Consider the following 25,495-nt stretch of genomic DNA (forward strand, 5'->3'; position numbering starts at 1 on the left):
CATGGTTTCCCCTCCTCATCTCCGTCCAGATCCTCCCCATCGCCTCACCCTTCCAACTTCAAAGCTTCCTTCTCTCTTTCCTTAGAAAACAAACAGGCAAATAATAAAAAAACAAACAAACAAAAATGCCAGAATGAAAGAAAACAAACAAATAAAAACAAAGGCACAGAGAAACACATACATACACACAAAACCTTTAAGAACACAAAATCTTTAAGACACAAAGACCGATAAGGTAACAAATAACCCAAACAAAACAATGTGAGGGGAAAATAAATTCCAAAAATACCATTGAGTTTGTGTTGTACTCTAAAGTCTTTTTATTCTCTTTATTTACTTTACATACCAATCACTTTCCCCTCCCTCCTCTCCTCCAGTTACCAGCCCCACCTCCTTTCTAACCACACCCTCCCCAATGCCCAGCCAGCATCCCCTCTTCTGAAAGGGTAAGGCCTCCTGTGTGAGTCAACAAAGCATGCCATATCAAGTTGAGACAGGGCCAAGCTCTTCCTCCCTGCATCAAGGCTGAGCAAGGCATCCCACCATAAGGAATTGTTCCAAATGCACCAGAGACAGATCATGGTCCCTCCGCTAGGAGCCCCACAAACAGACCATACTACACGACTACCACCCACATGCAGGCACCCTAGCTGTCAGTCTAGGGTCTGTGAGCTCCAAAAGCTCAGGTCAGCTGTCTCTGTGGTTTTCAACATCTTGAACCCCCTTGCTCATATAATCCCTCCCTGCTCTCTTTAGCTGGACTCCCGGAGCCCTCGGTCTTTGCATCGGCTTCCATCAGTTAGTTACAGGATGAAGGTTCTATGATGGCAATTAGAGTAGCTACCAATCTGATTACAGGAAAAGGCATTTTCTTTTAGAAGTTTACGTCTAGTGTATGCTACGTAGTCCAAAATGAAAGATATGAACTACAACTTAATTATGCAAAAATACTAACAAAATAATTAAAAGTAATATTTCACTTTATGACAAGAGAGCCTGAAACTGTGCCTTGGTCTTGACTAGCCTTGGTTTAATGTTGAAATACATATGCTTATATCCTATTCTTAAACTTCCATACTTTTTTTCTCTTGTCAGTGTTGAGTGTTTTAAAAATTTCAAGGATAACGCCAAAGATCTGAGAGTTGTCACCTTACAGATACAGGGTAGACACAATAGGTTTTTGATTCTCACTTGAGTTTACAACTCTGTCATCCTTTGGTTTGTTTTATTTTTCCTGGAGACAAGAGACTTTGTAGCCCAGATTAGCTTTTTAATAACTATATAGCCCAGATGGACTTCTAAGTGACTGTGTAGGCCCTGAATTCATGGCTACTCTCCTGCCTTGTACTGAGGGAAACTGTGATTACAGACATGTGCCACCACATGTATCCTTGGAGACCGGGAAAGAAGCAAAGCCCGAAGAACATTGTTACTCCTGTTCCTTCCAAGTTCTGATAATTCTAATATTTGCATTTCTGTCTGCACTCACTACCTTTTTCTCACACGTTCATGTCTTTTTATATATGCCCCTCTCCTCTAACATCACCCTTCACTAACTGCCCACAGTTGTAGATACACACATGTATAAAACAGGACAGTAGTGACAATGTGAGAGCAAAAAAGACACAAATACACCCCCACATTCAGTGATAGAGTGAGGGCAAAAGACCCAAATACACCCCCGCATTCCTCCTTCTTGGTTTCCCATAGTTGCTGTCTTACAGGTTTTCCATACCACTAAATAGTAGAGAAAGTAATTGATAGGCAAGAGAAATTTGCAAGGCAGTACTTTATTTGGAAGCCGTGTGTAAGAATAGAGAACTAAGACTTCCAGTGTGAGAGACTGCTGTTGATAGGACAGAAAAAGAATGAAGGCAGATGGCCTAAAGTGATGACCCTTTGTTTGAGATAACAAGGAGCCTGAAGGGGAGGGAGAGAGACTATAACCCAAAGTGGCAAGGTGAGGAGCTGAAGAGCAAAGAGCAGGAAGCCTGACATTACAGATAGGGGTCAAATGTCCAGAGGAAATCTGTGAGATAAGGAGACACCATTCAAAGAATCTCCAAGTGGAGAAAGAAGGGAGTGGACAGTTCTCAGCATGGGCCTAATAGGTTACTGTTCTCACATACAGAGTGTTGGTGGGAGGTTGTCATTGTGGGTCAGATAATTTGCAAACACACAAGGAAATTATCTTCCGCATAACAGAACAAAGCTGACTCACACAAAGAAAATTTTCAAGATAGACTTACTATCAAGATTTTAAATATTGTGTTGTTTTCTTAAAATCTTCCTGGCCCTGAAACTGTTTAACAGGATATAAAGAAACACCACTGTCCACTTAACAATTAAGTTATAATATGGGTAATATCTTTGAGTGGTAGATTAATCTTGTATCAGTAGATTAAACATTAATATTACTTAGAAATAGTGTTACAAATTCTAAACTAATTAATTCTGATCATTTTATAACACCGAGAAGCAAAGATATACAAATAAAAATCTTTAAATCTATTTAAAAATGTTCTCTGGAGGGACTAGCTACTTTGAATATTTTCATAGCTTACTTTCTTTAAATCATATTCATTGTGTGCTTAGATCACTTTTAGAAAGAAAAATAATAAGAGGAAAGGGCTTGCTTTTAGATTAAGCAGAGTTCATTCTAAATAAGCAGGAAATTATATTCATTGTTTTGGCTTTGCAGGGACATCTACCCACGTTCTGACTAACATTTTTAACATGCTTCAAATTCATTACTGAGTACCTGGTTGAAGAATCTTCGCATGGCTATCACTTGATTTCCTACACTAATCCTTTCACGGAGTAACTGTGACTCTATTCTCTTTGATCCTAGAAGCAGAAGTTATTAGTCACAACAGCCAATGAAAATGGACAGAGTACTTTAGTAATTGGTGAATTTCTGATAAAGTTATGGAGAAACTTTACATCATAAATAAAAGCAAGGAGGAGGCCTTTGTTACAGTTTCACGCCTTCATATAAAAGTCTCTTTGCTGAGAGGGAAGAGCAGGGGAAAGCTCTGATGAGCTTTAAAACACATCAAAGCCCAAGAGCCTAGAAGGATGCTTTTATCAGCCTGAATGGGAGTGAGGAGGCATCCTTCAGTGTAGACAACCATTTATCTCTTATGAATAGGAGAAAGGAGCTGGGCTCACTAGAGGGACTCAGAACCAGAAGGTCCACACAGAGCATAACTTCTCTTTGGTTTGGTATTTGTCAACTTTGATTATCAAGTCATGTTTTCTCAGAATCAATTTTGCATTGTGGGAAAAAGGTTATGAGTGTCTGCCCTAGAAAATACTGAATATCACATACACACAAAATTAAAACAGAAATAATGTCATCTCTCACAGGAGCCACTATTATTTTGGGTCATCTTCCTCCTTGTATATCAAAACTACAAGTATAACATAAAGCAGATTATATTTTTTTTGTCTGTTTGCTTGTTTCAAGACAGGGTTTCTTTGAGGCTTTGGAAATATCTCTAAGTAGACCAGGGGATTATATCTTTTGTAGAATTACTGATATCTAGCAGTATACTTAAAGTTTACATTATTGAAATCATTACTGCCATTTACCATACCTTTTACCATTATTATGACCATAAATCAAAGTGCACTGATCATCACTTAGGATTACAGTTTATCCAACACATGCCCTTAGTTGGACACTTAGATTTTCTCAGTCTGTCATCATTATTCATAATGATTTCAGGTTTACTTAATAAATAATTCTATTGTTTTAACCACCCAACATCTAGTTTCCCGGTAGTATTTGGCACCTAGAATAAAACTCATGGCTTAAAATAACTTGTATACAGAACAAAACTCAAAAACTCTTAATGATTTGAGTAGGTAGGTTACTTAATCTGTGTTGTAGTTGAGTTGTCCTATCACCTCATGCTAATGGTAGCCTGGTTTCCTCTCCTGAGCCTCCACAATTTGCTGTTACATTGCTCAGGTCTGAACTTTTGCTTAATGTTGAAAACTCTATGTTCCAGTTGACATGGCATATCTAATTATAGACTATATTGTAATTTTTTTTAGTCTAAATCTTATGGCTGTCCTCTATACTTTTAAATTGGTTGAGATAACTGATAGAGCATAGAATTGCCAGTTTTAGAAATTTTAATAAAATTTATGAGAAAAATCATTAGGTAATTCTATCATTGGCGAAGTTTCAAAAAACTTTTGCAGTAATGTGGCGGTGAGGCTGTAACTATGGCTTATCTGTGACAGCCATTTTACTTGTTCGAGCTAAGTAGGGGAAGGAATTTGAGGGTCACCCTGCTTTGCCCTGTTCCCAACAGACAGGTTGGTGAGCACTTGTTTTCGTTGCTTTTTTGTTTGTTTTTTTCCCCTCTAGCACATTTTCTCTCTGGACTTCAGGTTAGATGAAACGTAAACTTTGTCTCCTGGAGTAAGTAAAATACATTAACAGCATTTTTTGGCCACATAATCATTACCATTGTCCCTACTGCTTTGAAGGTATCATGCCATTCAATTCTCAGCAGAGTTCTATTATCATCATCTCAGATAGCAGCAGAATGTCTTAGGTTTATCAAGATTACACAATCCACACAAAGTCACAGGGACAATATGTGGAGAAAGCAGGATTTAATCCAGCCAGCTGGAAACTTTCAAAGCCATTGCTCCACTGTCTTCCTCAACTCCACAACTCAGGAAGAAGTCCCCTGTCACCTCTCTTTAGAGGGAGAGGGCCTGGAGAGACAAAGTGATATGGTTAACAACAAACAGAAGAATCTGCTTCTCTGTGTTATTTTTATCTTATTAAGTATTTATGCTAATTATTTTCAATATTATTGAATCAAAATAAATGAAAGAAATTAAATCCCAAAAAGCAAAATACATACATATACTATAGATTATTGTAGTGTGGGATGACTTGCTTTCCACAATCAGCTTATTACAGTAAAAAAAAAATATATATATATAGATGGAAAAAATAATAACCTAAATAGATGGAAATTTTTATCTTCATGAACAACATTCCAGTCATAAATTAGCATTTACAATGACATAACTATATTTGGCATGGAGTTTGGTCATACAATTCCTGGAAGACAAACTTAAATTTTCTTTTCTCTTCATAAACTATCTATTAAAATGAGGGTTTTGAGAATGTAATTCTCAGATTATTGCTAAGTAGGACACTAGCTATAAAGAGGACTGAAAATACAACTAAAATTGAATCTTAACCTGGTAGAAAAATCTAAAGGGCGTTCCCAGTCTCCATCGACTTTTAGGAAAATAGGAGTAGCCCTCGCTTTCTATTGTTAAGACAGGATGTCTGAAGGCCTGATCTAACTGTTGGTGAATGATTTTTAGTTCATCTGGGAGTAAGAAATGTAGACATTGAGGCTTTATTTCAGATAATCTGTGAAATTTTTTGAGAGGCAATGCCCAACCAAGCTCATGAGTAATATAAGTAATACATGGTTTTTCCCACTAGAGGGCAGACACCCATATGTACCATCCAGGACTGGCTTTACTTCCCAAGTAGAGTTAAAAGTTCTTGTAAAAAAAAAAAAAAAGAAAGAAAGAAAGAAAGAAAGAAAGGAAGAAAGAAAGAAAGAAATGAAAAAGAAAAAAAAATCACCTATTGCTGGGTGTGATGGTACAAGTGGTAAAAGCCTTTAATTCCAGCACTCAGGAGGCAGAGGCCTACAGATCTCTGTGAATTAGAGGCCAGCCTGGTCTACAGAGAGAGTTACAAGATAGCCAAGGCTAAACAGGTGTCTTGGAAAACAAACAAACAAAAAAATCACTCGCTGTTGTCAACAGGTATAAGCATAGTTCCTTGGGGAGGGACAGCAAAGTCATACTAGGCTAACAAGGGAAAGTTTAACATGTGAGGTTAACTAAGTAAGCAGTACCATGACACTAGCAGTATAAAATCAGATGCCAAATCCTAAACTGTAACTTCAGCTCTTGGCCATAGATCACAGAACTATAAAGATGGGAAAAGCTTTGATACTCATCTCTGGGACAACCTCCCTATTTTAGAGATGAATGAGAAGGACCATGAAAAGTTAACCAGCTTTTCCAAACCTTTATTTTACAAAGGTGAAACTGTTGTCAATGGAAGTCCAATCAAGAGAAAAGGAAGGATTTAAAATATGTTAAACTTTGTTTTATTCCATTGGTAAAATGTGGTTCACACCTAGGGTTGACATCTGTCATGGGCATAATTCCACTAGCTGTTTTGGAGGAGTTGAAGCAGCAGAGGAATTTCTAATCTTTTTCTTTCTTTCTTGAGTTAATTTATTTTCATCTGCACTACATTCTGAACACAGCTTGGATGTGTCTACGTCAAGCCCAAAAGTGTCCACATGTAAGTATCAACCAAACACCAAGTATTGGGTAACCATAATATGGCACTCTGTTGCATTCCTTTTAGCATAATGCTTGCATGAATGTTGTTCTTGGTGGTCCTTGGTTCTGTGTAGCTTGGCTAGCAACTGCTCCTTATCCCGAGTTCCACATGGTTTATGCAAGCAAGTTGGGATCAATAACATTGTGTCAGACCCACAGATACAAAAGGTGTTGAAAACTGGAATAGTAGATGTTCATTCATCTGAGAAACTGGCAAGGCATCACAAAGAAAAGAGCACCAATTGCACATATAACACCCCCAGTACATCGTATGTGTCTTCAGTGACCTTTGAATGTTTTTTAAATGCCAGTGCCTTTTAGAAAAAAATAAATGAACTAGAAATAGAAATTGCTTGAGAAAAAAAACAATAACTCTAGATTAAAAACACATAGAACCATATTTTCATGTCCCTTTTCTCTTGTTTTTTTCTTCAATAAATGTTTATATTATATAAAATTTATAAGCATAGTCACTTGGGTGTTAGAAATTTTACATTTTCTAAGATCTAGACTTTTAAGTAAGGATACAAAAAACTATAGTAAAGTGATTGCAAAGTGAACCCAGTAACAGATAAACTCTTCAAAGAAGTTCCTGAAAATCCAGAAGTCTATCTGGTCTACCTGAATTTCTATCCTAATGAAGGGAAGAGGTCTGTCCAACAAGGCAAATTCAGATCCCAAATAAATCTTTAAGTTATTTCTTCAAATTAAACAAACAAACAGTATAACTACCGTTTGTCTGTTTCTCCTTTGACCATTGATACTAGTGTATGAAAAGTTATAGCTATCATAATTTAACCAAGAAGCAATTATGCAAGCTTACTTTTAATTGCCAACAGCAGGACTCAAAATGGTTGATTGGAGACTGAAGGAAACAGCCAAATAAAGATTTTAAAAAACTAACAAAAACCTTACAAAGAATCAAAACAGTCTGATCAATTGAGTTAGTAATTCCCATTTTGTAATTTTAACTGATTATAAAGTTTTGGGAGTTTAAAATATAATTTAGATATTTCCCCAGGAGTTAGATGAGATCTTATGCCATTCTATAATGCTTGTTTTTTTCTTTTAATAAAAGTACAATATCCTTGAAGCAAAACAGTAGCATTCACTGTGTGTTGCTTGCAGAATTCACAGACATACATTCTCAGATATTTTAAGAAAACCACCCAATTGGGCTGATTCTACAAGTTTCGTCTTAGAGTTTCTTTTCTCTGACCCTCTTATAATAAAGGAATGTGTCTTGCAACCATTACCAGTAATGTTAGTGGCACACTTGTGTTTATATTTCAAATATGCTTTTCATTTTCTGAAACAGAGGCAAATTCCTGGTGATATCTTAATGTTTTAAGGTAGTTAATGCCAAAAGGCTTGGACCTGTTCTAAAACTGAATACTTCCCAGATGTGCAGTAGGGTTAAAGGTGGAATAGCTAACAGAAACCAACTTCCTACCTATGCTAAACTTACTTAGATGAATTTTAAGTAAGGATTAATTAGACGGTAGGACCTATAAGCAGCTGAAGCCATGGAGGTAAAGAAGTAGACTCTCTTAGTTGTAGCATAAGCCCACTGCTGATAAAGGCAAGAATTGCCTGCCAGTTTCTTAATAACCTTGTTTATGATACTTCTCTAACTAACTTGCATTTGAAAATGCAGCACTTTTAGAAAATTTTAATGGTTATTTAGTGACATATTTAACAATTTATAGTTCTGGAACAACTACCAGATGAAGAGTGAAGTAGCAAAATTATATTTAAAATATTTAACTCATGCTTAAGTTCATACATCTAAAAGGCCAGTTTATGAATCGCAAGAGGAAGCTACTGTCAATAGGCCTTATTCTATGTGAGCATGACAGTGCAACATACTCTGTGATTTCGGAAAACTCTATGTCTTGGGGGAAGCCATGCTATCTATTGTAGGAAGAGAAACTATGTCAATTCATGGTTCAGTAGATCCAAAGACGAATTGGAACAAGGATCTTCTGTCTAGCAATTCTTAAGACTTGGGTACTGTCATCGGGTATGCCATTGAAAACAGCTGTTTTGTATTGGAGACTGGTAAATTTTACTGAATCACTTAAGTCTAATCCATAAATTTTAAATCAAATGTTTCTGGTATTGGAAGCATATTCATCTGGTAATATTTTCAATCAGATTATCATGTGAATATGAGTTCTGGTTGAGGTTAAAAAAAACAATGGTGCGAACTTAAAAGGCTAGCATCAAACATGTCAACCACATAAGAGATAAATCTACTTTGTTAGATATAATAAAAACCAGAGTGGACAAAGCCAAAAGAAATCAATGCCTTGCATCTTTTTGCTAATAGAAGACCAAAATCCACATCCATAAATTTTCAGAAATGTGAATCAGTTATTTCATATGGGAATCTACTTGGATAATTCTCCTTATGAGCATCTTGGTCTTCGATTTATGAGTGTTTTATGTAGATAGATGAGATTGTCAGTCTCTCACAGATGGGAGCATGGTAAGGGATGAGGGAAATATATAAAATCTGTCTGAGAAAGTTATGCTGTTAGATAATCACTGATTATATGTTTTTACTCCTACAAATATGACAACAAAATTTGCTAGCATGAGTCTTGGTGTCAGTGTGTCTCTCACTTTCCAGTGTGATTGCCTTATGTAGTAGTCAGCTAGCAAAGACAAGTGAAAAGAAAAACTATCAGATTCCACAAGCAGGATGCTAGCTCCTCATTCCCTGTGCAGGCCAGTATTTTTGGAAGAGGTTAGTTGAAGATGAAAACAAATCTAACAGTACAGCACACACACTACTTGGAGACTGAGTAGGAGGACCCTAAGAAAATGCCTCTCAAACTCTCTTTCTGTAAATTTAAGTGTGTCTAACTGGACAAGACATGTGGCAGAAGCCTGTGCAATTAGATCACAGACCTCAGGACCACAAATGTAATCATTAGCGGCTGTCTTTGTAGACTGGCAAGTTGAAGAAACAATAAAAAGAGGAAATGGTGATAAAGAAAGAAGCAGGGTGTTAAATGGTTCTATTTTTCCCTCCTGTCTTTTAAGTCTACCTAAAGGAAAGACTTTGTCAGAGTTAAAGTGTTGAATGACTGTGAAGGCAAAGAAGGATGAGGAGGCTGTTTGTTCACTAGAGGAAGAAAGATAGGATCTGCCACCATGTCAGAAAGCTGTTAAGCACTCAAGATGAAAACACTCATGGGGTTTAAGAGTCAACAAACAATTGTTTATATTTGGATATTTGCACCAGACTTTCTTACCTTCACATCTCTGGCCAGGCTTCTTAGACAAAGAGCATCAAGGGCTAGTGCTGGGACACTAGCCTTTTGTGCTTAGGTGACCTCTTTAAGAATTTCTTTTTATAAAGGTTCCCATGGCTACAAACTGTGTTACAGAAAAGAGAGAAGTGGTTCTTGGCTCCTGTGAGCGAAACAAGTGGATTTAGTAAGAAAAGCCTAACTACAATAATTCTCATTTAGATTTGAAGTTCTTTTTTATCTTTTTATTTTCCTAGAGCATGAAGCCGACAGTAGCTCTTTGGTTTCCTGTAAGGGTCCTAAGCACTAAACTTCAAAGATTATCAACACAGTTTTCTTAGAGTCGCATTGGGCCATCAGTTGTTTAGAGTACCAGATTGTGGGCTTTTGAGTAAAATACATATGCATAAACTCATGTGAGGATTTGGTCCATAGCTAGAGACTATGTTGGGTGAAGAAAACAGACACGGGTCTTCTGATTTCAGCCCCCACTGAGTACCACACTTAGAGTTGCTGAAAATTAAAGAAGTAAAATCTGGCTTCCGTTTTCACATAGTGTCACCATGGAACCTCAGAACTGAAAAATGGAGGACAGAAACCAAGAGTTCCCACTTCTTTCTTCTTTCCAAGGGAAACGAGTTTCACAGACATACATTGCCCATGAGTGTTTTTCCAATGAATGCATTTTTCCCATGGCTATATTTGGGCATCGGCTGTGAGCCTGCCCTGCCATTCCAGCATAAAGTGAGGGTGACAGATGTGGCCCAGAAGGAGACATGAAAGCTCCAGTTCTTTGAAGAGCGAGTTAGATCTCATTCTACCTTCAGCAAACAATCTTCTTGCTCCATTTCAGCTCTTACCTCTGCCGCATGGCCAAAGATCAGAGATTTGAAATAATAGCTTGAAACCCACATACTAAGCATTTCTCCATGGCAGTGTATGCCTAAAAGAAAGATGTTTAATTATACAATAGCTGTAATCTACCCATGGTAAAGATAGCTTTATTGTTCCTTCTATTTCTGCTTTCAGCCATGCTTTAAAGGTCTAAAGTTTTAGAGGGCATCTCTATTTTTAATTCATTCTGGTTTGGTTGGGTCATTTTTTCATTTTAATTTGAAGTTGTTGTTTTCTAGCTGTTCATTTGTGTAAGACAGATGTGCATGTATCTATTCATCAATATCTATCCATCTGTTGAATAACAGCAACTGTAGAAATAATGCCAGGCCACTGGTCCTAATTTTTAGCCTATTTTAATAAGGTATGAAAACACAGATATATCTCCTTTTAAGATGTAGATTAGGACCCTCACTTTTCATCCATCGAAATACCATTTGTAAGCTCTTTTGGGAAAACACAATTATTTTGACTCTTACGCAAGAACAGTGCCCACTGAGACCCTTCAGTGTTTGAGTAGGTGCTGGAGATTTATTCTGAATTAGCAAGAGAGGTAGAGACAATTGAAACAGAAACAGAGCATTATGGGACTGTTGGTGCCTGCATATTCTCTCTTTATATTTTCAAGGTTACAATATAATTACAGCATTTCTCCCTTCCCTTTTCTTACTCCAAATTTTCCCATATATTCCTCCTCATTCTCCTTCTAATTCTTGGCCTCTTTAAAAATACAATTGTTACTGCATTCCTATGCAAATACATATATATTCCCAAGTCTAACTTTTTCAGTCTGTGTAATGTTACATATATATATATATATATGTATATATATATGGTTATATGGTTGTTGGCACTCTGAACAACCCATTCTTCCTTATAGACATTTTCAATAATTTGTGTATATATATATATATATATATATATATATATATATATATGGTTGTTGGCACTCTGAACAACCCATTCTTCCTTTTCAATGATTTGTAACCTAGCCAAAAATCCTGCCACTTTAGCTAGAAATATGTGTTGGCATTTTATTGAAATTTGATGAGACTTTGCAAACATTTTTGGTCATCTCAGCTAGTGATGAAACTGTCAATCACACATATTTCAATAGACTGATGTTTCACATTGAATTTGTACTTCAGCCAGTCAAGCAAATCAACCATAATTCCTCACTGCAATGTACTATGAACTGTAAGTAGTATTAGTAAGTATTCTGAAAATAAAGGCATTAGAAAGTTTAAGGCTAAATGTAAATTGAAGCTATTTTTAATGATCTAATATTGTAATTCCTTACATGTATGCCTTTTGGGCATGTCCATACTAGTAACTGAACCCAGGACCTTGCACATGCTAGATGGGTGCTCAAGCATGGAGCTGTAATTCAGGCCAATGCTGTAGGCTATTAAACACACAGCTGAGTTAGATACACCTAAATGAAATTTAAGACAATTTCATCTTGTATACTTTTCTAATTGTTTTAACATTCTTGAATAAGGTACAAATTGAGTAAAATCAAGTGTTTAAATTTACCGTGTGTGTGTGTGTGTGTGTGTGTGTGTGTGTGTGTGTGTGTGTGTGTGTGTGTTTCTACTAACTTCCAGGATTGGATTTCCTGATTCTTCACCATACTGATAATTTATGTGTTTGAGAACTGAAATAGATTGTAACTCCAAGTTAAATATTCTAAACACTATTAAATATTTCTTTCAACTCATTTCATATATAAAGTTGCTCAAACTTCCTCTAAGATGAATCTCTGTCTCTCTCTGCCTTTGTGTCCCCCCTCCCCCATCTCGTGTGTATGTGTTTGTGTTTGTGCATGTGTATACAACATTTCTTTAAGCTACAATATAATGAATTTTGTGTGTAAGTAAAGCCAATGTACAGATATGACTTACCTCTTTGCACTTTGAAATCCTCCTTAAGAATTGCTACTGATCATTTGCAACCAACTAATCATGTCATAAACCCTTCCTGTTATCCATTAGTTTTCATTTGAAATCTTAGATTTTCTGAAAAGGCAGCTCTATTTATTGAGAATGTACAGTTGTCAACTAATGCCAGCATTGCTGTTCTAAGAAATGGTGATACTGATGTAATTTTATTTTCTTTGTCCACCCGAGGAGCTCATGATATGACAGGTAGCATTCACAATCTCTAGGAATTCCTCTACAGATTGTTAACCCAAGAGTTAATGACAACAAAGGTATGTTTGATTAGGACTTTAACACTTTTAGTCAACACTCTATCCCATTTATAATTGCAGGATTGAATAATAAATTTGTATTCTGCTACCAAGTCTTGTTGAAGGAGCAATTCTCTCTCCTGTGTTGTTAAAGGAACCATGTTTATTCCTAGAACTCTTCCCAGCTCAGTGCTATTCTCTTGCTCTGTCTAAACTAGAACATCTGACTCACAATGTTTTAACTTTTGTCTTTATATGATTTCAAACTACTGCACCAAATAAGCACTTTATATTAATTTACAAGAAAGTACACACTCCAGCCTAATTCACTGTCTACACTTTGACAGTGAGTGATCAGAAACAAATCCTTATTTTTGTCCAGAGTGCCCTGTTTTCTTCATTGTGCCTGTTGTGCAAATACAGAGCATTTTCATGGACTTTGGAAATACCATGTCTATCTTTGGTCAAACTCACTCCTACCAGTATCTAGTAGAGACATGAATTTCTAAGTGTTAGGAGCATAATTTCTCATGGCCAATATCCATGAATCACAAAAATACAATATTAATTATAAGACAAGTAAATACAGTTTGTTAATTTCTAGTTATAATCTGAAAAAATATGTTAACAAATTTCATAATCAAATCAAAATCCACACTTCTAGGTAGTCATAGAAAGAGTTTAGTGCTAACTTATATTATTGTGACAATTTGTCAAGTTTGAAAGCATATGTCTTTGAGCCATGAGCTTGTCCCATATTGTGTATCTTAGAGCCATCCATGCTTACCTGATTTATGAACTCTTCGACACATTGAATAAGACTTTCTTGTGGGGAAAAAAATTAACGTGCTTCAATGACTCATTTTCCTTTTAATTAAGTCAAGAAGAAGAAAAATACTACATTGTAATTAGGTACATTAGAAAATTTTACTTTAAAAATTGACAAATATGGTAGATATTTCATTGGACCATCTTTAAGATAAATACCTAAGTCAACATAATGATAATTTAATGGGATATTCCATGAAACAATTCATCTAGCCCTTTGTTTTAACTTTATTTTTTCCCCTCCATTTATAAATAGAAAGCAATGTTTGGAGTCAAATAGATTGAACTGTTTCTGGATAATGAACAAGACGAATTAGTCTATAAAACATGAAGTCGATATAACGTCTTTGCCTGGCTGCCAAATGTTTATAAATGTTTACAGGAGCTCAGGAAGAATATAGACTCAGGATTTACTTCTTGTCCTAAGTGACCTTTCTACAGGTGCTTGGATAAGCTTTTCAATCTCTCTCAATCCCCTGGTGTCATCCCTTGTAGAAGAGAAGGGATATGAAGCAGGCATTTTCTACATTTCTTCAGGTTCTTCTCTGAATTTACAATGAGTTAAACCATAGCTTTCCTTAGGTTTGAAACACTCAGCTTTTCTCACTTAAAAAAAAAAAAAAAAAAAAAAAAAAAAAAGAGAAAAAAAAAAAAAAAACTGGTCTTTTTTTATTTAGTGGTGTTATACTAATTTTGAGACCGTGCAGTTCATGCCTTAAATTAGACTGATCGCAGGCTCTGATTGCATTCAGATTTCTGCAATAATTTATAACTTAATTTTAGGACATGAAAAATACATGAGAATTAATGTTTGCCAACACCTCCTTTCTGCAGTAGATCTAACTTAAGGAGTTTTTTGGCTTCTACTAATGTACAACACAGCTTGAGATCATAAATCACTTATTGATTTCTCTGGAAGAAATAGCGTTATGGTGATTGCTGGTCAGGAAATTATTTCCTGCACAGAATAGCAGACTTTTTCTTCTTTCAATGTTCAGTACAGACCTGCGTTACATATGAATTTACTCAGGCCTTTTTCCACACTGTAAAATACAAGAATAGGAGGCAAGTCACTTATAAGAAGTATTTAGGATACCCTAGTTTGAAAAAAAATAAAAAAAAAAAAATCAAGATTTCTGACTGTAGAATTACTTGAGGGTTTATTTATCTAACAAAATGAAAGGATTAATAGATAGTTTTATTTAACTTTATATAAATATATCTTCTGGTATCGAAAGTAAAAATTATCTAGGAAAAACACTATTCATTTCCTTGTTCATAGTTTTGATTGACACCATATCAGTCGGCCCTTCTGGCAGTACCTACTGCTCTAAACGCCTGTGTTTTGTGTACCAGCCCCACCACATCCCACGTGATTCCATTTCAAACTGGGATCAACTGTCAATCATATACAATCATTTGTAGGCATGTACTTTACCCTAGCTAGCCATCAAATTCTCTCCTGGTTTGTGAGGCAAATTTTTATCAGAATTTACCTGGATAGTATGAAGAACCCACAGAAAATCCTGGGTCCAGAAATGTACCATTTATGTATTTCTGGTAATATATAGTAATAGAAGGTAATGTTTCAAAACATAATATCTGCAAAATCGATAAATTATGTTTCCTAACATTGAGATAAGGTTAGTTTTGGCTTTGTTTTCATCTTTACTGGGAAGAGAGACAATATTACGTAGATGATGCTGTCTTATGGACAAGTATATAGGGATTGTCTTGATTGATAATTGATATAGGAAGACTCAATCTACTGTGTTATTGTGAATGTCATCATTCCCTAGACAGAGCATCTTGAACAGTAAAAGAGAAGAGAGAGGAAGATGAGAACAGGCAAGGAAGGATGCATTTCTTTTCTTTCTTTGCTTCTGACTGTGGGCGTGATGTGACAATCTGCTTGAGTTCCTGCCTTGACTTCCCTTGGAATTATAAGCCAAATAAAACACTTTCCCCCATAGTTGTTTTCTAACAGTGTATTTATCACAGCCACAGAAGGGAAATTAGACCAACAGCCAGACAGTATCAAGCTGATATTGAAAAGGCATATTGGATTGCTAACTCTAGTATTTGTTGACTACTGATCAATATGAAAGACCTGGAGTCACATTTTTCTTTGTAATAAAATGCAGTAAGAAATGTTCTAAACAGAATTCAAGAAGTCAGTAAAAAATTTTTTTGAAAAATTTGTATTTGGATTCCATTATAAATTTCTGACATTTGAAAATATTAGGTTAGTGCCAATGGGTTAACTAATTAAAGCTGAGTGTGAGTGTGTGTGTGTGTGTGTGTGTGTGTGTGTGTGTGTGTGTGTATTTGATGCTTGGTATGGAACACAAGACCTTGGATATACTAGGTAAGCTCTCTACCACCGAACTATATCCCAAGACCAAATGCTTAACTTTTTAAAAAAATTATCAGTTAATTAAATGCAGTCTTAAATTTATAATTGTTTTAGGATTGGCCTTTATTCTCATCCACGAGACCAAGCTGATTGTGAGTTTATCTTGGATTACTAAGTGAGAATATGAAAGGTCATTTGGTCTTTATCAAATTAATAAATATATATCTCCTCATGGAACACTGACAATGATTTTATCATTTGGGATTAATATCTATATGTAATCCTAAGTGAATGTCAAGAGTCTCTGAAGGGACTGTAGCCGAAAAAGAAACTAATAGTTGTCCTGCATGATGCTGAACAGGAGATCTACACTTATAACTGTACCAGATATCCCAGACTTAGACAAATCATTAGCCCACTCTGCTATTTTTCTTTGAAAGACAAGATCATTCTAGGAAAAGCATATTCCTTCAATCCTGCATTGATAGACTTGTGATAAATGAATCCCCATTACACTAGGCCAGCTTTATAGCCATGAGCAAAGCTTTAAGGACAATATACAGGTAGGTCACTACACTCTAATGTCAATACAAATGATCACTTCAGAAAGTGAGTAAAAGTTGTTAAAGTCTCCTAAAATTTCTTTAACATTTCTACAATCATACTTAGGAGAAAAAAAATCTAGCAATAATATCTTTAATAAATATTTGCTTTTATTTTATGCATATGTATGTTTCATCTGCACATATGGCTTATGCATTATGTGTGTGTCTGGTGCCCACGGAGGCCAGAAGAAGGAATCTGCATTCTCTTGACCTCTGCAAGAGCAGCGCATGATTTTAAAACCACTGAGCTGTTTGCTAACCCCTCTGATAATAATATTACTTCAAATCTTTAAGAAGCTGGAAAAAGAAATGATACGTATATAGCACATAGATTCCAAATTCGTGTTTTGTCGGCTATGTGGATGTCAAGATTCCCACACCTGTCGCGCAGAAGAAAATTCTCTTCTATCCACATCCACCGGAAGCTTTTGCGGGGGATGTTAGCTGCTGCCTCTTCCTGTCCTGGCTCTGCTTCTCTGCACATGTTTCTGCCTTGGCTTCCCTGCATCAAAGCTGCCGCCCCCCCCCCCCCCCCCCCCGCCTCTGAGTTGTAATGTATAGAGCAGTGGGTGGTCCTTGAGCTAGCAGACCAACACTGACTGAAAAATTAACATGCTGTAAAATCTAATTCCGGGGCCCCAGCCTAGACCTACAGAGTAAAAAACAAACAAACAAAAAAACCAACCAACCTATGTTTCCATGTGTCTTTGGGTTTGGGAACCCACTGAGGTAGGTTAGTTAAGTTGGCACCCCTGTGACTGAGCTGACAGGACATGAAGTTAATGTCCTGTCTTCTCTGAAATGCCACACAACCCTGTGAGCTATGAGCAGCTTTTCCCAATTTACAAGTAACAACACTAAGATGCCCTGAGTGTAACTGACTTACCTGCACCAATTAGTCATCCAGTGTCAGAAATGGAAAACCTAGCTCTTCTGCATTTTCACAGCTATTACTAATTCACTCCCTGCACACTGAGCACCTTTGCAAATTTCATGATCAAAAACAAGACTTTGCAATTTCCTTTAAAACACATGATGAGTAGAAAAACAAAATGAGTGAAGGGAAGGAGAAGCTAACCAAAACTAAATAAAATTGATATTACACATACTATATTATTCTAGCTATACTCAATGTAGGGATTGCTTAGACATTATTTCAGAAGAATCCAAGCTAAATTGTCAAATTCACCAAATACAGTATCTCAGACAGGTCAAAACTGTGTTCTCATTGCAATTGTTGAAAGGTAAAATTTTGAGTACACGCACTCCAGTACTATAGGTATGACTCCAAGATAAATGATACTTTGTTTCCATTAAAATCCAGACAGGTTTAAACCAGTAATACACTAACAGACACTAACATGCCTAGCTCCTCTCCTTAAGTAGACTGCAATAATCCTTTTTGATCTTTTTTATTTTTGTAATCAAATATTTATGCACTATTTTGGTGACATATAACACCCATGTTTTTGGTAACAGTGTTTTACTCTATAGTCTCTGAATGATTTTTTAATGTCAAAGGATTATCACAGGGAAAATAAAAACAAGTAGAAAGAAACAGCAACACTAGATAGTGACTTTAGATGTTCTGACAGTCACGGGAAGGAGGGAAACGGAGCTCGACTCTTAACACAAAGGTAACTGAGGATTTTAAATGAAGAAGAGACAGGGAGTGCCTTAGCACCTTTTCCATTGCTATTAGAAAATACCTGTGACTGCAAACCATGCAAAGAATATGGCTATATTTGACTCACCATTCCAGCAAATCAATATCAAGATACAAACATCTGGCAAACCCTCCTTGTGTCATCAAATATCTTATAATTCACTAACATTTCCTTTGCATTCATTTTGACTTTCTCGTTTACTTTTATTTTCATTATATTTAGATACAAACTTATTAATTCATGATTTCACGAGTATAACTACTATCAAAATCAAACAAAAATTTTAGATTTCAGAAAAGCTCCAGTTTACCTTGCACATTGATTCTTTTCTGTCATTCCGTGACTATGTATGTATCACGCATGTATAATGAGCATTGTTGTGGTTATTATGATTCTTCAATGAAGATTAATTATGAAAGAGAAGAGCCAAAGAGGGAATTCTTAGATATGCATAGGAATGCAGAATGTCTCACACACAGTGAGGCTACCTAAGCCTTGATGTATATATGTTAAAAGTGATGGCTACCAAGATATTTTTCCATGTTACTTTGCAATAGATCAGTTTGGGACTCTACAACTCATGTGGAGGGAGAGATTTAACTCACGTTTGAACTTAAAAAGGTTAAAATCTAATTCCATTATATTAATCATGATATATTCTAACATATTGATTAAAATTATCAAAATACCTTGTATTATAACTGCCCTCAGACTTGGCAGTAGATGTCTTCACCACTGAGCCATCTCTTTGGGTCTCAAAAACTTCTGGCAGCTTTTAATGTTTGAAATAATAAGTTGCAAGAAATCCAGAGAGGTCCCATGTACCTTTTTCGCACTCTACATCACAAGATCGTTCAACTGGCATTTCACTGCTTGTCAAAGTGGACACATACAAATTTAATAGCTGGTGATTTAATAAACCTCAAAAAAAAATTCTGGAGTTTCTTTCTAAAAAATAATTGGAATAAGGCGAACTTGATAATTTTCACCAAATACATGAAACTATAGAAATTACATAAGAAAAGCAGAGATGCAGGCTCGGTTCTGCACAAAGAAGCCTCCACATCCACAGATGCTTGCAATCAATACAGTCGTTACCTGTGGCCTACAAAGCTTTCAAATTATGATTTAGTGACCTGTGGCACAACCAAATTTACTTTTATAACTAAAAAGGATATTAAATAACCTTAGTCTTTTTTTTTTTATTATTTGCAAAATATACCTCTTTTGAAGAGACAGGCAAACTTACTCTGATATGAACATCAAGCAATATATACATGGTAGAGCATCATGTAATGACCCTTAGATATGCACATTGTAATGTCTCAGTTTAAAATTGCTTAAAAGTAAATATTTTAAATGCTTACCCAAACTAGCTACAAAGTTAAAAAAAAAAAAAAAAAGTATGTTTGATCAATCCTTTAAATTCTGAGTTCCTATGTGAGGTAAAATGTAAGTTTTATGTGTATCTTAGCGAAACTGTTGTATGTCGCAAAGTCTCCAAAATAACTAGCCAAGGATTTGATAATATCCGTATGATATTGTTTCCTTTGTTCAGTTTAGCATCATTACTATAGCTCTACCCTACTGCTTCTCATTCAGAAATTCTGTTTATTGTTTGTGAGAATCATTCTTCATGCTTCTCTTTTCTATCAGTTTCCCGTCTCTGTAGAATACATGTGGAATTTCTCACAGTTTATTGACACTGAGCATTTCTCTTCTGCACGCACAGAACACCACTTCCTGTCTAGTTGGCATCTTCTTGTCACAAAGTTTATCACACACACATGTTTTCCCATGTGGCAGACCAACATCCTTGGGAGAGAGAATAACATGCTGGCATTAAGTGAGAGTTGTTAAAGAATCATATCGCGATTACAGAATCCCCTTGTAGGAAAGGGAAAGAGAGGGAAAATGAAAATATTCAGAGGGTAAGGGAAAGAAAGTGCGAAAGCCCCAGGACTAGGTGTATATAGCCATTAAGATTTACCTAAACACTTTGTGTGCTAGCTGTATAACTTTATCTTCTAGTTTCTAATCTCTAACTGACAATAACCCCTTGAGGAACAGCTATAGAAATTAAAGTAATGAACTGCAAGACAGTTTTTTTTAAATATATGCAAATAAATATGTGTAAGAAGTATGGTTTTTCCGCCCGCTGCCTCTGGTCTTGTCCTGCTGCCACGCCAGCCCCAAATAACACACATAGACTCTGTATTTGATATAATGCTGTTGGCCCATTATTTGTTTCTTATAGGCTAGCTCTGTCTTAAGTATTAACCCATTTCTATGTATTTCCACGTGGTCTCCTTACCAGGGAGTGAGGCAGGCGTCTGGTCTCCCTGGTCTCTCAATGCTGCCTCTCCCTACTACTTCCTCTTTCCTCCTTGTCTCCTAGTCCCTCCTATCTTCCTTTCCTATTGGCCAACAGTGCTTTATTTATTAACCAGTATGAGAAACATATACAGAATGACTCCCATCATCCAAGGGCAACAACCGGCATAGAGTTAGAGATACTGATGACATAAATGTTGTTCCCAATACACCTCACAATATGTCCTTGGCTTGGGTTTGCAAGCACAGTGAGATGCTGTGTTAATGATTACAGTGTGTGAACACACACTTCCTCAACACACGGGGGTTTTGCTTCATGTTATCTAAGACAAGTATTTTTTTTTTTTATGTTAACTTTGCTGTCAGAACATTCTAGCATTTCTACCAGCATCCAGTAGACTAACCTTGGAAAGGAAAGGAAAGGAGAAAAACTATCTATGTCCTGTTAACAAGTCACTTTTCCTTTAGGGAATATAAAACTCCGAGAACACAATTTTTATACTCCATTGAAGATGGTGCCTGTCATCTTAGGTGATACACAATTCATGGTAACTTATAATTTCCTTTCATATCAGCAGGCTAAGAAAATGGGGGTTGTCTGATCTATGGAAAACTTCTGTAGCCTCTTGAAGAAGTTTCACAATTCAGGGAAAAGTTGCCTCTCATAATAACTGAAGTCCTGATATCTAGGCAAATTCCAATCGTTTTGTGTATACAGTCTTGTGTGCACAGCACACAATATTTCTGAGAGAAATATTGTTATGCTACCCACTTTTCAAATAACCCCGAGACATGGAGCAGTTTGATGATTTCTGAGGTCATTTTCCAACAGATGCAGAGCCAGGAGCCCAAAACCCATATTCCCTAGCTCTCGATACCACACCTTTCTCACTGTGCTATTCACCCAGCCTGAGCAAGTGCTAGTAAAAATAAGGAAATAAGTCTTGGATTGAGGTAGTGGTTTTTTTTTTTTTTTTTTTTTTTTTTTTTTTTTTTTTGTTTTTGTTTTTGTTTTGTTTTGTTTTTTTTTTCCATGCCGCATCAAATGCCTTTTCCATGGTTGCTTACAAACTTTCCTGAGAACATCATCTTTACATACACCAAAATAAACACCTTTTACTGGACGAAAATGGTCTTATTTCTCAGTCACCACTTCTCTCCACTTTCTAGAAAAATAGAGAACCCTTTAACGTGGAGTATTGTATCTGCTATTGTAAGGCAGTGTGGATACTGACAAAAATCTCTCTGTGCCTCAGCATGTCAGCACATTGCTCAAAAATAAATTTATCAGTTAAATGCAGCCAGGGGATTTAGTTTATCTAAGTGTGCTACAAAGAAAAAATAGTTTACCATTGTTTTTACAGATTGAGGTAAATCTGACATATCATTGACATATGCTGTGGATTTAATTTAATACCACAGTACAGATGTGGGCTCTGATAATTTTTTTTTTTTTTTTTTGAAATCTAGGCTAAGATGAGTAGAGTAGTTTCAATATTTATAGGGTTGAAAATGCAGAGGTTGCATAGGAAGCATTTTAATTAAAACAACATTTGCCTGTACGTGGTCAGAGTAAGAATGGAGAGGAAACCTCCCAAAGCCTTACTACTGGTTTCTTATACTCAACTGGGGTTTTCAACATATTCACACAGTTTTGGCACAGTTTGGCTACCCCATTATTTGCCTTTTACTTTGAGATAATACAAAATGTACTTCATCATTTCTTTGGATTTTTTTTTTTTACCTTCTCCCAAATAAGCACAGATGACTCTTTACAGCTTGCTTTTGTAATTGTGTGTTTTAGGTATCCTGGAGATAACATCAGTGGAAATTGGAGTCGTTGCAGTCAAAGCCATTAACAGCAACTATTACTTAGCCATGAACAAGAAGGGGAAACTCTATGGCTCAGTAAGTAGCTGGCTTTTGTTTCTAAGACACATTGCAGTAAGTTAATATTCTGTTGTCATTTGATCACCACTAATAGGATTCACAGGGGGAGGGGGGCTGGTTACAAACATCTCCAAGGCCAGCAAAGCAGCTTGTTCAACTCTACATTCTACGGAATTGTTTGCCCTTGAGTCTACTACACAGGCCATTACTAGCATTTGTGAATGTTCAGAACAGTAAGACAATCAGACTCTGTCTCACCAAAACATCTGGATGAAGTAGCATCGGGGCTGGACACACAATTTAAACAAGAATTACTTAAAATAGACAACTTGGATGGAATAGAACTTCATATATTATGAGTATCTGCCACCGCTGAAGAGAATACTGTGATCAGATGTTACTTTTTTTTTTTAATCTTAAATGGAGAAACATATCAAGAGAATCATGATTGTTTCCCAAGTTATTCAATGAACCCTTGGATTGTACTATGCAATAGTTATTAATTATAATTATGCATGAACATTATAGATATTATGTAAAGACAGAGGAATATATTCACAGTAGGGTATACTATCTACAAAAGTACAGATACTTTTTCAGTATGGTCCTCTAGAAACCTTGGGTAGATTAATATCTACAAGTGTTAAGTATTTTAAATGTCACCTTTTCAAACTCAAGTCAAATTAATTTAGAACAGCTCTTAGACTAGAGTCTCATATAAAATAAAATAATAGTTGTTTATAATTAAGTGCAATAATAATTAAAACAGAATTATACACAGTATATCGATTATGCTACTTAGATTTTTAAAAGAAATGGTAGTTAAACATATGGCTGGCTGCTATGTGTCAGATATTTTTTTGGCCTACCTCCCAAAGATGTAAAAGGAAGAAGTATATAGTCGCACATGTTAATGTACACTTGTGATCACAGCACTTGGAAGGCTGAGGTTGGAAGATAACAAGGGCTAAACTAGCCTGGGACATGTAGGAGAACCTGCCCCAAACAAAGCAAACCACAACCCACGACAAAAAGAAACTTCTCTCATGAGTTCTAAAAGGCATGCTAATCTACCAGTAAAGAGAAAAAGATTTGAAGGACAGCTTGATATTCTCTATTTAGTAAACAATAGCAGTAGGTTCACTCCTGGGGCCTGTAAGCTCTCCAGCCATGAATTTTTGGCCAGTTTTATAGCACAAGGCATGTGTTTCCTCCTGTGGAATGGGTCTTATATCTAACCAGAAAATGGTAGTTATTCCAATAGTATTTATACCATTATTGCATTCATGGGCATCTCTTGCTACACCAGTCATTGCAATTCACAGGGTTCACAGACCAATTAGACCAATGATGGATTTTTCTAGCAGCCTACATAATACTTTTGAGTACCAAAACTAGCTAGCAGCAGGGAGGAATGTCCCCAGTTACTACAACCTAGATTTCTTAAACATTAGTTCTAATGTTTCACCTGTATCTCATGAATGTCTAAAGCCATCCTCCAGAGATTATAGCTATGGCGCATCCCAGTTGCATCCCAACTGTCAAAACACCTACGATGGGAAGACTGACTCAGGCATATTTCTTTTTAAAAATATATTAAAGCACACTTCTTTAAAAAAAATACTGACTTTTAAATTCATTTTGGGGAGGAAAAATTCGCACCCAGTGTGGAATCTCCAATATGAAATTACCCGAAACAGTCCCAATCTTCCTTTTGAAAGAATTGTTACATTTGTTTTGTCTCTATGTATATGTGTATGTGAGACGGTAGGCATATACCACAATGTACATGTAGAGGTCAAAATACAACTTGAAAGAATTCGTTCTCACTTTCCACCTTGTGGTTCCTGGGTATGGAACTCAGGTCATTTAGTCTTTGAGATAAGTGTCTTAGCCAATGAACTGTCTTACTGGCCCTTCCTTTCTTCTTCTTTAAACTGCATGCCCTCTTAATAAGTATGAAAAACAACTATATTGCTTGAAATACATATAGTTTTGGACAGAGAGATGAATAAGAATAAAAAAAATTAAGTAAGTTCGTAAAAGATTTAATTTTTTCCAATGAAAAAATTTTCAATTTATTATAAAAATCATCTTAGATAATCTATATTTTGTTCTTAATTTCAATCATATTACCATAGGAATTTGGCATCTAATTGTATTTTACAAATGAGAAACACACACTATTATTCAGTCCCAGGAATGTAAAAATAAACCTACACTCTTAATGAGTATATGTAGTTTCATTATTGTGTTCTGAATTATCTATACCACAGAAACCTGAAAATTTATAATCCAGAATTTAACCCTGGGGCCTGGATCACTGGTTCAGTGACTAGAAAGACTGCTTCTTGATTTTGCAGAGGACCCAGGTTCGGTTATCATCACCCACATGGTGATTCACAACAGCCTGCAACTCAAATTTCAAGAGGCCCGGATTCCCTCTTCTGATCTAAGTGGGTTCCTACTAGAATGCGGCACACACAAACTAATACAGGTTCACATGCCAATACATAAACATTAAAAGTAAATAAGTCCTTTGCAAATTGAAATTGGAAAATGCAAAGACTCGTGAGATGGAAAAAAATGTCCAATCAAAGCTTACATCAAAATGTGCCACCGTGCTTTTATGGGAGATGGAGAGCAGAACCTCTAGAGGCTGTGGGTCCTTACCTTCTGGACTACTTGAATTGTACCAAGAGCAGAGGGATATTTCTTTAGTTTCTTTACACCTGCTATTAATTTCAGGAGAAGACACTGAATTTGGAAAGCAGATAAGAGAAGATTCTTGACCCATCAAAACTCCCTAAGGCCACATGCTACTTAGGACAGTGACAGAATGTTGTGGGTATAGATGAACATCCAGTGAGACTCTCTGGATGCATTTTCAATTACTGTATTCATAATTAGTTTACATGATGATAGACAAAATAAGGCATCCCCCCCCCCCTTAAAACAGGGTCTTACAGAGCAAAGGCTGGCCTGGAACTCACTACGTGGCTTTACTTTGGATCTGCTTGCCTTCACATTCCAAGTGTTTATTTATAGGTGTATGCCTC

At 36.1% G+C, this 25,495-nt stretch overlaps 1 protein-coding gene across 1 annotated transcript in view; it reads left to right on the forward strand.

Moving 5' to 3' along the window:
• The window catches only part of Fgf10 (fibroblast growth factor 10), a 69,025-nt gene that overhangs the window by 42,688 nt on the left and 842 nt on the right, over window positions 1-25,495 (forward strand). The window contains exon 2 of the mRNA XM_051183092.1: window positions 22,351-22,454. Coding sequence (XP_051039049.1) covers window positions 22,351-22,454 — 104 coding nt within the window. The remainder of the gene's footprint in view (window positions 1-22,350; window positions 22,455-25,495) is intronic.

The sequence above is a fragment of the Phodopus roborovskii genome, unplaced genomic scaffold, assembly GCF_943737965.1.
Source record: "Phodopus roborovskii unplaced genomic scaffold, PHOROB, whole genome shotgun sequence".
Lineage (NCBI taxonomy): Eukaryota > Metazoa > Chordata > Mammalia > Rodentia > Cricetidae > Phodopus > Phodopus roborovskii.